The sequence below is a fragment of the Nicotiana tomentosiformis genome, chromosome 1 (genome assembly GCF_000390325.3).
Source record: "Nicotiana tomentosiformis chromosome 1, ASM39032v3, whole genome shotgun sequence".
In the NCBI taxonomy this organism is placed as follows: domain Eukaryota; kingdom Viridiplantae; phylum Streptophyta; class Magnoliopsida; order Solanales; family Solanaceae; genus Nicotiana; species Nicotiana tomentosiformis.
This window is the reverse complement of record NC_090812.1, coordinates 38,332,544-38,348,485: the sequence shown is the minus strand read 5'-3', so window position 1 is coordinate 38,348,485 and position 15,942 is coordinate 38,332,544. Positions and strand designations below refer to the sequence as shown.

The 15,942-nt window shown below is 37.3% G+C and overlaps 2 protein-coding genes across 2 annotated transcripts; one reads left to right on the top strand and one right to left on the bottom strand.

Moving 5' to 3' along the window:
- Window positions 1-2,473: 2,473 nt before the first annotated feature.
- Window positions 2,474-4,276, top strand: LOC138905903 (uncharacterized). Its single transcript, XM_070194417.1, has 3 exons — window positions 2,474-2,486; window positions 3,117-3,327; window positions 3,664-4,276. The coding sequence occupies exons 1-3, from the start codon at window positions 2,474-2,476 to the stop codon at window positions 4,274-4,276; spliced, it is 837 nt and encodes a 278-aa protein (XP_070050518.1).
- Window positions 4,277-13,812: 9,536 nt separating this feature from the next.
- On the bottom strand, window positions 13,813-15,711 carry LOC104104137 (wound-induced protein WIN1). The gene is made up of 2 exons (XM_009612141.4): window positions 15,260-15,711; window positions 13,813-14,224 (listed from the first exon to the last, which is right to left on the bottom strand). The coding sequence occupies exons 1-2, from the start codon at window positions 15,677-15,679 to the stop codon at window positions 14,018-14,020; spliced, it is 627 nt and encodes a 208-aa protein (XP_009610436.1). The 5' UTR covers window positions 15,680-15,711; the 3' UTR covers window positions 13,813-14,017.
- Between the last annotated feature and the right edge of the window lie 231 nt (window positions 15,712-15,942).

The window sequence follows — 15,942 nt, the reverse complement described above, 5'->3', positions numbered from 1 at the left end:
GAATGACCTCAAATTTTACACACAGGTCACATATGACATTACGAACCTATAACCACTTTCGGAATTCCATTCCAAGCTCGATATCAAAATTTCCACTATCGGCCGACATCGCCGAAAAACTAGCTTCCGCCAATTCAAGCCAAAATCTACTACAGACCCCCAAAACACATTCCGGATATGCTCCCAAATCCAAAATCACCTAATGGAGCTAACGGAACCGATGAAATTCCATTTTGGAGTCGTCTTCACACAGTTTCGACTACGGTCCAAATACTAAGTCTTAAGCTCTCATTTAGGGACTAAGTGTCCCAAAACACTCTGAAACTCAAAACCAATCATCCCGGCAAGTCACAATAGCAGAAAATGATTTGGGGAAGACAGTTAATAGGGGATCAGGGCTATTACTTTCAAAACGACCGGCCGGGTCGTTACACCTCCATTGTAAAACTAACAAATCTTTCTTTGTTCAGAACAAGAACACAACAATTTAAGAAATAGTTTGTAAAAAGACAAACACCACCAAGTGAAATTCTCAAATCCTTGATTTTCTTCCAATATACATGTAAACATGTTATTTTTAGTTTCATTATAGGGAATCAATACCCTATCTTCAATATAGGGTACTACATCCCCTGGTTGCATTACTTGTTGCCAACATAGGGTACGACATTCCCTAGTAGCATCTCAGAGCGCCACGAGCCTTATTTTATTGCCAACATAGGGTACGACATTCCCTAGTAGCATCCCAGAGTGCCACAAGCCTTATCTTATTGCCAACACAGGGTACTACATCCCCTGGCTGCATTACTTTCTGCCAACATAGGATACAACATTCCATAGTAGCATCTCATAGCGCCACGAGCCTCATTTTATTTCCAACATAGGGTACGACATTCTCTAGTAGCATCCCAGATTTCCACAAGCCTCATCTTATTGCCAACACAGGGTACTACATCCCCTGGCTGCATTACTTTCTTCCTACATAGGGTACGACATTCCCTAGTAGCATCCCAGAGTGCCAAGAGCCTCACCTTATTGCCAACACAGGGTACTACATCCCCTGGTTGCATTTCTTATTGCAAACATAGGGTACGACATTCCCTAGTAACATCCCAGAGTGCCAAGAGCCTCACCTTATTGCCAACACAGGGTACTACATCCCTTGGTTGCATTTCTTGTTGCAAACATAGGGTACGAAATTCCCTAGTAGCATCCCAGAGTGCCAAGAGCCTCACCTTATTGCCAACACAGGGTACTACATCCCCTGGTTGCATTTCTTGTTGCAAACATAGGGTACGAAATTCCCTAGTAGCATCCCAGAGTGCCAAGAGCCTTACCTTATTGCCAACACAGGGTACTACGTCCCCTGATTTCATTTCTTATTGCAAACATAGGGTACGACATTCCCTAGTAGCATCCCAGAGTGCCAAGAGGATCACCTTATTTCCAACACAGTCTACTACATCCCCTGGCTGCATTTCTTGTTGCAAACATAGGGTATGACATTCCCTAGTAGCATCCTAGACTACCACGAGCCTCATCTTATTCTCAACACAGGGTACTACATCCCCTGCTTGCCTTCCTTCTTGTTAACATAGGGTACGACAATCCTTATTATAAAATATTATAATATATATATATATATATATATATATATATATATATATATATATATATATATATATATATATATATATATATATATAAAAATAAAAAATAAAAAAATCTCTCATTTCTTTTTCAATTCTTTATTTTGCAATAGAAAGATAGTTTATTGTATTTTCAATAACTAACAAAAAATTTCTAGTGCAAACTGGGGCACACAATTTTTGTTCGTTTTGTTTGTTTCTGATGGCTTTCAAGTTTTTCTGCAAAGTACGGATTGGATGTGCAAAAATAAGATTCCAACTCTCGCTAGAGAAAGTGGAACATTTGATCTCAATACCAGCCAAACCCGCTTTGATATAATGCATGCAGAGAGACATAGGATTTCAAGATCCATCTTCTCATCATCTGATTATGAAACAGGCCTGTGAGAATATTTCCTAGTCTGTTGCATCGAGAACATCAAGTTTCAGTCTAAAGTCAATGGGGAAAGCAAGTCAAGAATCAAGACAAGACTCGAGATGGCATTTAGATAGGAATTTTGTAACTCTTAGATTTCAAGAGTATGTAATTTACTTTTTCTTTTGATGTAATAGTAGGAGCTGCGGATCGGAACCTCGAAGGAACTTCACTCGACTCTCCCTCTAAGTATACTCCTTCACTCTTCTTCCACTTAAACTACACGAACCTGATTCCCTTATAACCCGAGATAATGTAGGCTGCCTAAAACCAAGGCTCAGTCATATCTTTTTCATTTACCTTATTTTCCTTTATAAATAATAAGTCCTTCACATTCTTCATACCACTGTCTCGTCTCTCTTACTCAGTCACTGTTTTCGACCGTTACTTTAGCGCCGGCTCCGGCGTGATGGGCAGTCCAGGTAAGCCTCCCCCCCCTCCCACACTCCCCTCGCCCCACACCCCTCTCTTTCCTCCACCTCTATTCTCACTCCCCCACCCCCTCTCTTTCTTCCCCTTTCCTCTTCTCCCCCCATTCTTAACACAACAATAGATTTCCAAGGAACGACGAGCAGTCCAGCGACCACCCCACGCCGACGCCGTTCCTTTTGTCTTCTCTTCTTTATACCTTTCTCTGTCCGCTGCGTCTCTGCTTCGAGTTCAATTGGGCCACTTATGGTGAGGGTGACAGCCCTACCATCATCTATTTTTCTTGGTTCCGTGGTGTGTTGTGAGTGCTGCAGGTACCATTTTTGTGGTTGTTTGGTGACGGGAGGGAGGCGCACGTGCAAAAGCAGCAAAGCAGGTCGGTTGGTAGGAACAAGGACATAACATCGGGTTCTACAGCATCGGGAGTATACCAAGTCGAAAGTCCAGGTTATATTTGCGGGAATTGATACCTCCCGCCTCCTGTTTCTCTCTCTCCTGTCTTAGTTGATTTGTTGTTGTAGTACTACGTAATTAGTTCAGTTAATTTAGTAGTGGACCTATATTCCCATTTTTTACATAGACTTCCATAGGTATAACGGATGTGGTTTGTAATGGCAATGTAGGATCATATCCTCGGGGAGGGCGGCTGGCGGGGCGAGGATTAGGGCAAGGGTCAGGGGGTAGGACGGGGACCATATGGGGTAAGAGGAACAAGGGTGCCTATAGATTGAGAATTGGATCGTGGAATATAGGGACATTGACGGGTAAGTCTATAGAGCTGGCGAAGATTCTCCAGAAAAGAAAGGTTATTATAGCTTGTGTTCAGGAGACTAGGTGGGTAGGATCGAAGGCGAGGAATGCCGACGGGTATAAGTTGTGGTACTCCGGAGGCGTGAAGAGAAAGAACTGAGTGGGTATTTTGGTGGATAGGGAGCTTAGAGAGTCAGTGGTAGAGGTTAGGCATGTGAGCGATAGATTGATGGCGATTAAGTTAGTAGTTGGACGAAGCACTCTGAATGTTATTAGTGCTTACGCGCCACAAGTGGGCTTAAACGAAGAGGTTAAAAGGGGATTTTAGGAGGAGTTGGATGAGGTGGTGCGGGGTACTCCGCCTACAAAGAAGTTATTTATATGAGGGGATTTCAATGAGCATATTGGGTCATCTACTAGTGGCTATGGTGAGGTACACGGCGGCTTCGGCTGTGGGGTTAGGAATGGAGGAGGCACTTCACTGTTGGATTTCGCTAGAGCTTTTGAGTTGGTGATCGTGAACTCTATTTTTCCGAAGAAGGAGGAGCATTTGATTACTTTCCGGAGTATGGTGGCTAAGAATCAGATTGATTATCTTCTCCTCAGGAGGTGTGATAAGGGGCTATGCGAGGATTGTAAGGTGATCCCGAGTGAGAACCTCGCGACACAACATAGACTCTTGGTGATGGACATCGGTATCTTGATAAAGAGGAAGAAGAGGTTTGTACGGGGTCAACCAAGGATCAAGTGGGGAGCCTTGACTAAGGATATTGCACTGGAGTTGGAGGGGAAGTTGGCAACGATGGGAGCCTGGAAGAGTGGTGGAGATGCTAGCGGTAAGTGGACGGCGACGGCGGATTGTATAAGGGAGGCAGCGAGAGAGGTATTAGGGGTCTCGAAAGGATACTCAGGTGGGCACCAAGGCAACTGGTGGTGGAATGACGTGGTCCAGAGTAAAGTGGAAGCAAAGAAAGCGGCTTACCTTAAGTTAGTGGAGAGCACCGACGAGGAGCAGATGAGAGAGAATAGATAAAGGTATAAGGAAGCTAGGAGGGAGGCAAAAGTAGCGGTCACGGAGGCTAAGACGGCTGCGTTTGGGCGGCTGTATGAGGAGTTGGGGGGTAAAGGTGGGGACAAGAAGTTATTTAGGCTGGCCAAAGCGAGAGAGAGGAAGGCTCGTGATCTAGAGCAAGTGAGGTGTATCAAAGACGAGGAAGGTCGTGTATTGATGGAAGAAGCCCAAATTAAGCAGAGATGGCAGTCATATTTTCAAAGACTTTTGAATGAAGAAGGAGACATAAACATCGAGTTAGGGGAATTGGGGCACTCCGAGAGTCACCAAGACTTTAGGTACTGTGAACGTATTGAGGTGGAGGAGGTCGTGGGAGCAATGCGTAAGATGAGCCAGGGCAAAGCGACTGGACCAGACGAGATTCTAGTGGAATTTTGGAGGTATGTGGGTAGAGCAGGTTTGGAGTGGATGACTGAGATGTTTAATGTTATTTTCAGGATGAAAAGGATGCCAAATGAGTGGAGGTGGAGTACGATGATCCCGCTGTACAAGAACAAAGGGGATATCCAGAATTATAACAACTATAGGGGTATTAAGTTACTAAGTCATACCATGAAAGTTTGGAAAAAGGTGATGGAAGGGAGGGTAAGGAGGGCGATGTCAATATCAAATAACCAGTTCGGGTTCATGCCAGGTCTTTCTACAACGGAAGCTATCCACCTTATCAGGAGGTTGGTAGAATAGTACAGAGATAAGAAGAGGGATTTGCACATAGTATTTATTGATCTAGAGAAGGCGTATGACAAGGTCCCTAGGGACGTTCTTTGGAGATGCCTGGAGGTGAAAGGTGTGCCGGTAGCTTATATTAGTGCAATAAAGGATTTGTATGATGGAGCTAAGACTCGGGTAAGGACTGTGGGAGGGGACTGAGAGCCTTTTCTAGTGGTTATGGGGTTACACCAAGGATCTGCGCTCAACCCATTTTTATTTGCTCTGGTGATGGACGCACTGACACACCATATTCAAGGGGAGGTGCCATGGTGTATGTTGTTCGCTGATGATATAGTTCTGATTGATGAGATGAAAGGTGGCGTGAATGAGAGACTGGAGGTATGGAGGCAGGCCCTGGAGTCTAAAGGTTTCAAGTTAAGTTGGACCAAGACGGAATATTTGGAGTGTCAGTTCAACGAGGGGTCGGGGGAAGCGGGCGTGGAGGTGACGCTTGACTCGCAAGTCATCCCTAAGAGAGAGAGTTTCAAGTATCTAGGGTCAATTATCCAGGGAGATGGGAGATCGACGGGGATGTCATGCACCGTATCGGGGTGGGGTGGATGAAATGGAGGTTAGCGTCTGGAGTCCTGTGCGACAAAAAGGTGCCACTAAAACTTAAAGGTAAATTCTGCAGAGCGGTGGTTAGACCGGCCATGTTGTATAGAGCTGAGTGTTGGCCAAGTATAAAGGTAAGTTCTACTGGGTTGATGTTGTTGTTGTCCTTTTTAAATAATAGTGAGGTCAAAAGTCAGTCACCTTGTTTATTTTCTTTGCCTAAAAACTCTTCATGTTTCCAAGCAAAGAGAGGCATGCTCTGAACATCTAATTTTTGACCACACCCGGATTCTATTCTATTTTAGTGTAAATATTTTTTATAGGTCTAATCCTGATATTTTAAACTTTTATCTTATTTTTAATAGATTTTATTTGAGAAAATTTAAAAATTACAAAAACAATATTCACATGCTTATATTAGAAATCGTATTCCTATTTATAAAGAGAAAAAGAAAATTTACAATAATATATTATTTCTTTAAATTAGAATTATAATAAATAAGTTATCTTAGCTTTAGTATATTTTGGGTGACATTTAAATTATAGTGTAAATATTTAGTTTGCCTATATTATTTTAGTCTAAAAATTAGGTAGTTAATTTTTCTTATCTTTATATTTTATCTTTTAAAGAAAAACAAAAAGGAAAAGAAGAAGAAAAAAAAAACTAAAATAAAATCAAAAGATTAACTCATATCTAATCTAACTAATCATTACCTACACAAACACCACTCCTCACGTCCCAACCCCCATATTCCCAATTCCTTCACATACACACACACATGATTCCCCCACGTCCCCACTCTTCTTTTCCCATCAATACACACGTTCTATATATAGCTCACACACTTCACAAATAAAAGGGGACGATTTAGAAGGCGAACAACCCTAGAGTTTTAGGTCCAGCACAGCAGCTCGTAAGAAAAAGAAAATCAAGCTGAAAAACAGTCCATAACCACCCAAAAACAACCTGAAAAACAGGCTGAAACTCCATGAAAATGTAGCCATGAATACCAGCCATTAATCACCTCGAACTCAGCTCTAAAACACCTCGAAATCAGCCCAAAATAGCCATAAAAACTGGCTAAAAACTCTAGCGAAACAGCCCTTCTTCTTTGACATAAAGCAACAACATTAAAAGGGAAGCAAGAGGTTGAATTGAAGTTGCTGTCCGGCGAGTCCGTTCGAGGTTATTGATTCCGTTCGAGGCTCCAGAAAGGTCACTGTTTAAAGGTCTCAGTCGTTGTCCAGTTGTTCCGGCCGAAATTCTAACTCTGTATTTGCTTTGTTAATACAAAGGTCCATTTTTATCTCATCTCGATATTTTCAGTTTTATTCCATGATTAAAGGCATGACTCGAATTTTTTTAAATGTTTTGAGTTTGTCATCTATTTTTGATATGAGTATTTGATTGTCCATGTTGAATTGTTACATAAAGTAAAGTTTGAGATATCGTATGACGGAGGAATGTCACTTAAAAAGTAAGGGCATATGATCGTTTGAATTGTTTTAACAGATTGTGTTACTACTGTTTCTTATTTGTCTTGGATCTTTGTAAATAGTTGAGTTTTATTCCAATTCTCTTTAGATCATTTTTTAGATCGTACATGAGGCCTTTTTCACTATTTAGTCCAAAGAGTTCTGTCAGGCCACAAAAAAATGGTAATTTCTAGCTAGCTCATCTGTTATACATATTAATAATAGATATCAAAATAATTCGAGATATAGAATGTTGGTAATTTATTAAGTTGTAAATAGTTCTAAGGTTGATTGAGTTGTGAATAATTGTTTAAACAATACACATCTTCCACAACTTCATATCCATAATCTATGGCCTTCATAATTATCTCAAACGTAGCAAAAATATAACTCTAAAATAGCTAGAAGAGCTTTACACGCGCTTTAAATATTAGCCCATGTGTTCATACCCGAACCTTGGATCAATATGCTTAAATAATAAAAGGATCATGTGCGCATTCTCGCGTCGTGATACCTTTCAATTTAAAATAATTATATTTTAACCATGTGTACATTCTCGTACCTTGGTTTAACATCCAACTTCAAAGAAGACTACCTTGTGTGCGTACCGCATCTTGGTGAACGCAATTAATACAATACAATAATTAATTGAGTGATAATAGGTAAACCATAACCAATAAAATACAAGAATAGCCAAGAATTGATTTAAGCCGGACATGAGTCAATAAAACGACCGTATTAGAACCACGGGACTCGAGGGGTGCCTCACACCTTCCCCTCAGTCAACAGAATTCCTTACTCAGTCTTTTGTTTTTATAGACCATAAATAAGGAGTCAAACCTTCCGTTTGATAAGGGATTGAAATAAAAGGTGACTTGGAACACCAAAACTCAATTTCAAGTGGCGGCTCTAAATAATAAATAATCCATTTTCAAAAAGTAACTTTAATTGGAAAAATTCTTCAAACTCAACCTCATAATAGGGTTGCCGAAAAAACGAGGTGTGACAGCTCTGGCGACTCTGCTAGGGAGAATTAATAAGAATTCGAGCTTTGTAAATTGATTCTTGTTTGGCTTTTATCATGTTTTGGATATTATTGTGTGTTGGGTGCCTAATGTGCTATTTGTCACTTATTTACCGCTTTAATATTTATTTGAATCATATATATATATATATATATATATATATATATATATATATATATATATATATATATATATATATGTGTGTGTGTGTGTGTGTGTGTGTGTCTGGTGGTCTTTTGGGCGCCAAGGAATGATGAGGGTGGCTATTGATATTGTCTAGGCGGAGCGATAAGGGTGGCTATAGGAGTGATAAGGGTGGCAATAGGAGCGATAAGGATGGCTATTGTCAGGGACAACATGTGATGATGTGGGGTTGTGGTGTTGATAATTTTCATGTGATGTTGTGATTTTCTTGTGTTTATTTTTATACCTTATGCAATTTGTCTTGTTGTTGGTAAATTGATAACAATCTGATATATGTTGAAATTGAGAGCCTGTGGTCAGTGCCGATGGATTATATAATGAAATGTGGACACAAGATGCCGTGAGTAAATAATGAGGATATTTGGCACGTGAATTATCCGTGCAGTTGTGATATGAAATGTGAGCACGAGGTGCTGTGATGAAATGATAATGATAATTGGCACGTGAATTGTCCGTGCAGTTGTGATATGAAATGTGGGCACGAGGTGTGATATGAAATGTGGGCACGAGGTGCTGTGATGAAATGATAATAATAATTGGCACGTGAATTGTCCGTGCAGTTATGATATGAAATGAGGGCACGAGGTGCAGGTGAAATATGATGATCTAATTATGGGCACGAGGTGCCGTGGAAATATAAAAATGGGCTTAGACCCGTGTTTAAGAAAAATATGAAAATGGACTGAGACTCATATTTTTATGATTATGTATATATATATATATATATGGACATGAAGGAGGTGATGTGGCATCTCAATGGTGTAGGAATCCTTTTTATCTTTTTCCTAATTTTTTTGAGTTTTTCCTTTCATTTTGTCCATTTTAATTGTTTAAAATTTAAAATCCATATCATAACGTCACAACTCTTCATTGGGGTTTATGACTCTTCAAGTCTATAACCTCGACGGTTTTAATGTCTTAAAAATAACTGTTTTAATTTTCGTCGAATTCTTTCCATGCGTATTTAAACTCCACACACACTGATATCCTTCATCCTCAATAAATAATGTTACCCAGATTGGCTTTCACTTTTTAACTTGTTTACTCTTTCACTGCATATTGGCATATATGATTTATTGGGCAAATGATGTATTTTTCGGTACTATGCATCTCATACCAGTGTTTTCGCTTTAATTTCGCAGGTAAGTAATTAATACTTCGCATTTTCTATGGTTCATTTCTTCTCCTTTCTCTTTCACTTTAACAAAATATGGGGTTTATGTGATTTTATTTTAAAGTAAGTGTAAGCCTCATGAATGTTAATTGTTAGAACACGATATTTGTATGTATTTTGGGTGTGATCATCCTTAAGCACATTAAAGATAAAAAGAAATTAAAAAGACAAAAAAGACTTTTTTCCATTTTTAAAAAATATTATTAGGATAACAAGAAAAGCAAGTGATAACAACGTTCGTAAAGTTCTCCTATTAACCTAATGTAATGACCCAACCAGTCTTTATAACTTTTAGAACCCCGTTCCCGAAAATATAAAAATTTTTGTATGTGCTTTTAATAATTTATGACTTGCGGGGATGGTTGGTTCGGAATTTGAAAGTGTTTGGGTTAAAACCGGAACAGTTGGTTCCTTAAGTTGGCCTTAAAGTGCTAAGTTTGACTTCGATCAATATTTTGAGAAAACGACCCCAGAATAGAATTTTGACAATTCCAACAGCTCCGTATGGTGATTTTGGACTTAGGAGCGTGTTCGTAATTTTATTTGGAAGTCCGTAGTTAAATTAGGCTTGAAATGGCTAAAATAGGAATTTAAGTTTGGAAGTTTGACCGGGGAGTTGACTTTTTGATATCGGAGTCGGAATCCAGTTCTGAAAATTTTTATAGCTCCGTTATGTCATTTATGATTTGTGTGCAAAATTTGAGGTCAATCGGACTTGATTTGATAGGTTTCGGTACCGAATGAAGTTGAAAATTTTAAGTTTCATTAAACTTGAATTGGAGGATGATTCGTGGTTTTAGCATTGTTTGATATGATTTGAGGTTTCGACTAAGTTCGTATGATATTTTAGGACTTGTTGGTATAATTGATTGAGGTCCCGAGATGCTCGGGTGAGTTTCAGATGACTAACGGATCACTTTTGGCATTTGAAACACTGCTGATATTTTTCTTCTGGTATCCTTATACGCGATCGCGTAAGTTGGTCTGTGATCGCGTAGAGTAAGTTAGGCAGAGGTGGATTTGTTCTACGCGATCGCGTGAATGGGGTTGCGATCGCGTAGGCTTAATTTGGCAGCTGAGAATTTGTTCTATGCGATCGCGTGGGAAAGTCCGCGATCGCGTAGGTTGGATTCAGTTGTGCTATGCGAACGTATGGCTAAGGATGCGTTCGCGAAGAGTAAACGAAGCTGAAGTTGACCACACACTTAATGTTTCGCAATCGCGTGAGGAGGCTCGCGATCGCGTAGGCTTGCGGAGACTGTGCTTCGTGATCGCGTGGGATTTTTCGCGATCGCGTAGGGTTAATGTTTGGGCAGTAAAATTTGTGCTACGCGATCGTGTGAGGAAGACCGCGATCTCATAGAAGAAATCACTGGGCAGAGAGTTTAAGTTCTGAAAATGGGACTTCCATTTTTAACGATTTGGAGCTCGGATTTAGGCGATTTTTGAGAGATTTTCCGAGAAAATAACGGGGTAGGTGTTCTTAACTCAATATTGGTTAAATTACCCGAATCCATCACTATTTTTATCATTTAATTGATAAATTGAGTTGGAAAAGTTTGAAAACTCTCTTGGATAGATTTGAGGATTTGAGAGCCGCCTTGTTAGCGGAATTTAGTGATTTTGGTATGGGTAGACTCATGGTTGAGTGGGCGTTCATATTTCGTAACTTTTGCCAGATTCCGAGACGTGGGTCCCACGGACGAATTTTTAATTAATTTCGGAATTTTTATTAAAAATATAGTATTTTCTTATAGAATTGATTGCTATAATTTTTAGTGATTATATCGAATTATTTTTGGCTAGATTCGAGCGAGACAGAGTTGGATAATCGTGAAAAAGGCCTTCTAGTGGATTAAATTGGAGCAAGACGAGGTAAGTCTCTTGTCTAATCTTGTGAGGGAGAAATTACCCCATAGGGATTAAATTGAATAATTGTTGCTAATTGCGGGGGCTACGTACGCACGAGGTGACGAGAGTCCGTACGTAGCTACTATTAATGCTAAAGTTCGGGTAGTTTAGGACCCAAAGCATAAATTATATGTGTACATTGAATTCTTTATTTAATTAATATTAATTGATATATATGAATATATTGTGAATTGTCAGATAAAGATATTAAAGGATGGAAATCTCATATGCTTGATTTTCTGTTTAAATTAATTAATTGTTAAAAGAAATTATTCTTCCTCTCGAATTTATATTATAATAAATATACTCTCCTTTCAGTGGTACATAAGAAAATGTCCTCCTTTCTTGTGGAGCGGGCGGAACGCCTCGGCAGGATAGATGCATCTATGGATCGCGCTGCACGTCCCTCGGCAGTTTACACGACACTCTGGATCGGGTTGTACGTCCTCGGCAGAAATCGTGTTTAATAATAATAATTACACGATACTTTAATAATTTATTTCAGCTTGCGAAGCTAATTGATAAATTAAAAAATCCTTGGAATTTAATGAATTATTATTCTTGCTTGTTAAAGAATTAATTGTTATTCCTGTAAATGATATTTAATTGATAAATTGGAAATTATTTGAATTGATAGAATTTAATTTACATATTGAGAATTGTTGCATTTGAAGAAATTTAATTATTTCCGCTGATTAAATAAATTATCTTAAATTATGTAAATCATGTTGATTTAAATATCCTAGTTGTATTTCAATTATTATTATTGATCCATAGTGAGTGTCAAAGTCGGCCATCTCGTCTCTACCACTTCGAGATTAGGCTTGATACTTACTGGGTACACGTTATTTTCGTACTCATACTGCACTTGCTGCACATTTTATTGTGCAGGTATATATATGTATAGCGGCCTTGTGGGCGCAGAGATATGGTTAATAATTGTGGAAACATGGGTGAGCTGCATTCTATATTACGATCCGCAGCTATCAGAGTCTCTTTCAGAGTTATTATATTTTTCTGTCTAATTTGTATTCTAGACAGATGCTGTATTTTATTTTTAATTTCCTAGTAAATGCTCATGCACTTGTGACACCGGATTTTGGGAATGGTTGTGAATTGTTTAGAAATTTAGCTGCAAAAATATTTATCATTTACTCTATGAGTTTTATCTCTACAATTTTATTAAAGAAATTTTTATTTCAAAAATACTAAAAATGGGTAATTAAGTTATTCGAATTATGGTTGGCTTGCCTGACAGTGGTGTCCGACGCCATCACGCCCTAAATAGATTTTGGGTCGTGACACTATTCAAGAAGTGTGATCAATTAATTTCTGGAGTAAGAAAAGATTGTTTTTATGTATATGTTATTAAACAAAAATAATAAGCAATAAGATTAAGTCAAGATCCAAGCTCCTAAAAAATTACATCTCAATATAACAATTGTAAGTAAGAATAATGTCATAATATTAAACATGTAACAAAAGGACAAAAGTTTTAAAAAATTAAATATAAAAATATAGAATGATAAGACCTATTTGAATTTGAGGTGAAAAAGTATTTTTTAAATTTTGATGAGAAAAGTCATATATACAATGGACAATACCACATATTTGAATCTTAATAGACAAAGTAAAAAATCAAAAATATCAAATACTGAAAAACTTCCAAGCAGAAGAGTAGATATTAAGTAAAATATGTGAATTTATCTTATAAGAAATTAAATTAAATATAAAAACCAAAATTTAAATAGCGGAAATTTTTTATTTACTTATTATATATAGTATAAAATAATAATTATTAAAAATATAGAACTTAATAGTAAAGAACACATTCAAATTCATAATTTAGTACTGCATATTTGTTGATATTTATAATCTGAATTATTTTAAAAATAATATTAATAACTTTAGACTTTTGAAGATGAACAATAGAATAAAAGTTTAAAGAAAAATTTTAGGAGTAAGAAAAATATATATCTGTGTTATATTAATAGGCGAGCAATTGAAAAAAAAATTAAGCAAAGTGAAGCAAATAATAAAATGTAATGAAATAATACTATAAGTATAGTAGATTATGTAATAAAGAAAAATAATGAATTGAAAAGCTATTCGTGACTATATGAATCTTTTTATAATTTCATAAGATTCTTTTATTGGTATGTTTCGGGTAACAAGAAGATAATTAGAATTTAATTCAAGCAATATGATAGAATGTGCTCAAACACATTAAATCACATAACATAATTTACATTCTTTAATATTCTTCGCGTATCGCGCGGGTACTAATACTAATTTTCTTTAATTTTGTTATGAGTCCAACCAAGAATTAACTTTTCTTTAATTTGTTTTCTGCCCAATCTAATTTGGGATATGACGCGTCGTAATTAATTAATATTCCTTTTATAGCCACGAAAATGTTACTTCGGAATGAGACCAACAAATACTGTCCCACTGCGATTCTTTATTTAAAATCACAATATTCGCATACACACGTCACCTCATTATTCCCAAACGAAAGACATTCTTATATAGAAATTGGAATTGCCTAACCCTTCAAAGCAACTTTATTTTCTTTTTCCTTTTACATATCGTTCTTTTACTTTTATTTGGGCCGTCAAAGACTAAAACATGGGCATCGATAGCTTCTTATTCTTTGTCAACTGGGGATAGCAGAACATTCATATTGTCACCACAATTAACAAACTCGTAGTTCACAATAAGATGGCCGCGTTGATTCCCTCTTCCGTCTGTGTCGAGCTGCCGGAAAACATTAACATCCAAGTCTAGTCCGCCATTGCTGCATTGATCCACGATTCTCACTGTGGTCTGAGCTCCTGTGCCTGTATTTGTCACCTGTACAATTTTGTGATGATATTATTATAGTGCAGTTATAGACTGTTTAGGAACAAATAAAATACTATATCATGCTTAGTTTTTAGTTGTTTAAAATAAATCTATTTGGCCATCAAGTTAAATTGAGACCACGATTATTCAAAATACATGAAGTTTACACAAAACAAGCCTTAGAGTTACTAATTAAAGGGTGATTTCGGATATAATTACGCTTCTTCATGAATAGTTTAGGTTGTGAAAGTCAATACCCACACTACCAACTTGGCCAATAATAATGGATATAAAAGTCAAAGATCTGAAAGAAGAGTCTAAGATCTACGTATGTACATCTCTCTACAAATCTCACGCACCTCACCACGTAGAACGTAAGTACGGATATTTTTCTTTTCAAATGTTGCCTTCTTATATATAGGATTCATTTATTTTATTTTTTTATACAAAATTTGGAACATTTAACTAGCTATAAATTTAGCGTTATTATTCTAAATTTTCAAAATAATTATCAATGAAATATTTTCAAATAATTAATTAGGGCTAGAGACATGAATTAAAAAAGAACTTTTAAACAAAATTCACTACTTAAAATTGCACAAAATTGAATAGTTAAAATAAAATTTTCTGTGTTAAATTTATACGAGTAAGACTTTAATAGAAGTATCAAGGTACATTAAATTTTTGAAATCTAAGAACAAGAGATCGTCGTTAAATAAATTGAGAATTTGAAATTCAAAGGAGGAGAAGAGATGCTAAATTGCAGATTTTTGTAGTTCTATCGGATGATTATTTCATTACTGAATTTAAGGCAATTTCTTAGAGCGTAAATAGTGGATAGCCGAATCGCTACCACTGAATCAATGGAATTAAACGGTATGTTTATGTAACCTTAACTCAAATTAAAATTATGACTTAATATTCGTATATTATATGTTACTAGCTGATATGGTGATTGATTTAATATCTCACGAAACTACTTTATAAAAAAAACAAATTAAACTAATATGATCATCAAAAGTAGATTAAATTTCCAAATCTTACCCTTAAGCATTTGCCACAAGAGTCTCGGCCACGAGGTCCAACAGGGCCACAGAATGCAGTCCAACCATACTTCCTCCGCCATGCCAAAGGCTTGTTACCATCCCAAGTTGAGCAGTACGCACTAACTGCATACAAATCCCACCCAACATTCTGCGGGTTATATATATGATATGTTGCCCTAACGTTTTGCGCACCACCACCGCCGCCACCGCCACCGCCACCGCCGCCACTGCACTGGCTTTGGCAGCCTTGGCTAGGTGAACAGTATTCTGGTGTAGACCCACACCACCCAAATTGGCTGCAGCACAAGTTTCCACTGCATAAGGCTCCTCCCCTTTGCCTTCCGCACTGCTGTGCGTTGGCACCTGCGGCTATGAAATAGAGGATCAGAACAAGCAAAAGAGTACTTAGCTTTCCCATTTTCAAAGTGTTTGAACTGGTGTTGTCTGATCCATTTGTGGATTTTTATAGGGTTTTCTTTTTTATTTAGCTGTTTAATTAGTATATATTTTTTTGGCTTGACATAAGTGTTGAAAAATTACGTGAATAACTAAAAAACACCTTGAAAACTTGAGTTGGTAATTCGAGATGTTAAATCATAGGAGTACTTAATTATTACTATGTTACTAAAATTTTACGAATTTAATATCTTCAAAGGATAAAAGTGTACCGTAAATATATTT

Bases quoted from the DNA above. Each gene is read 5' to 3' on its own strand.
- LOC104104137 (XM_009612141.4), bottom strand. From the start codon at position 15,679: ATGGGAAAGCTAAGTACTCTTTTGCTTGTTCTGATCCTCTATTTCATA. The intron at 14,225-15,259 runs GTAAGATTTGGA...AAAATTGTACAG, and splicing joins CTTGTGGCAAATGCTTAAGG to GTGACAAATACAGGCACAGG.
- LOC138905903 (XM_070194417.1), top strand. The intron at 3,328-3,663 runs GTGGGTAGGATC...GTCATCTACTAG, and splicing joins GCTTGTGTTCAGGAGACTAG to TGGCTATGGTGAGGTACACG.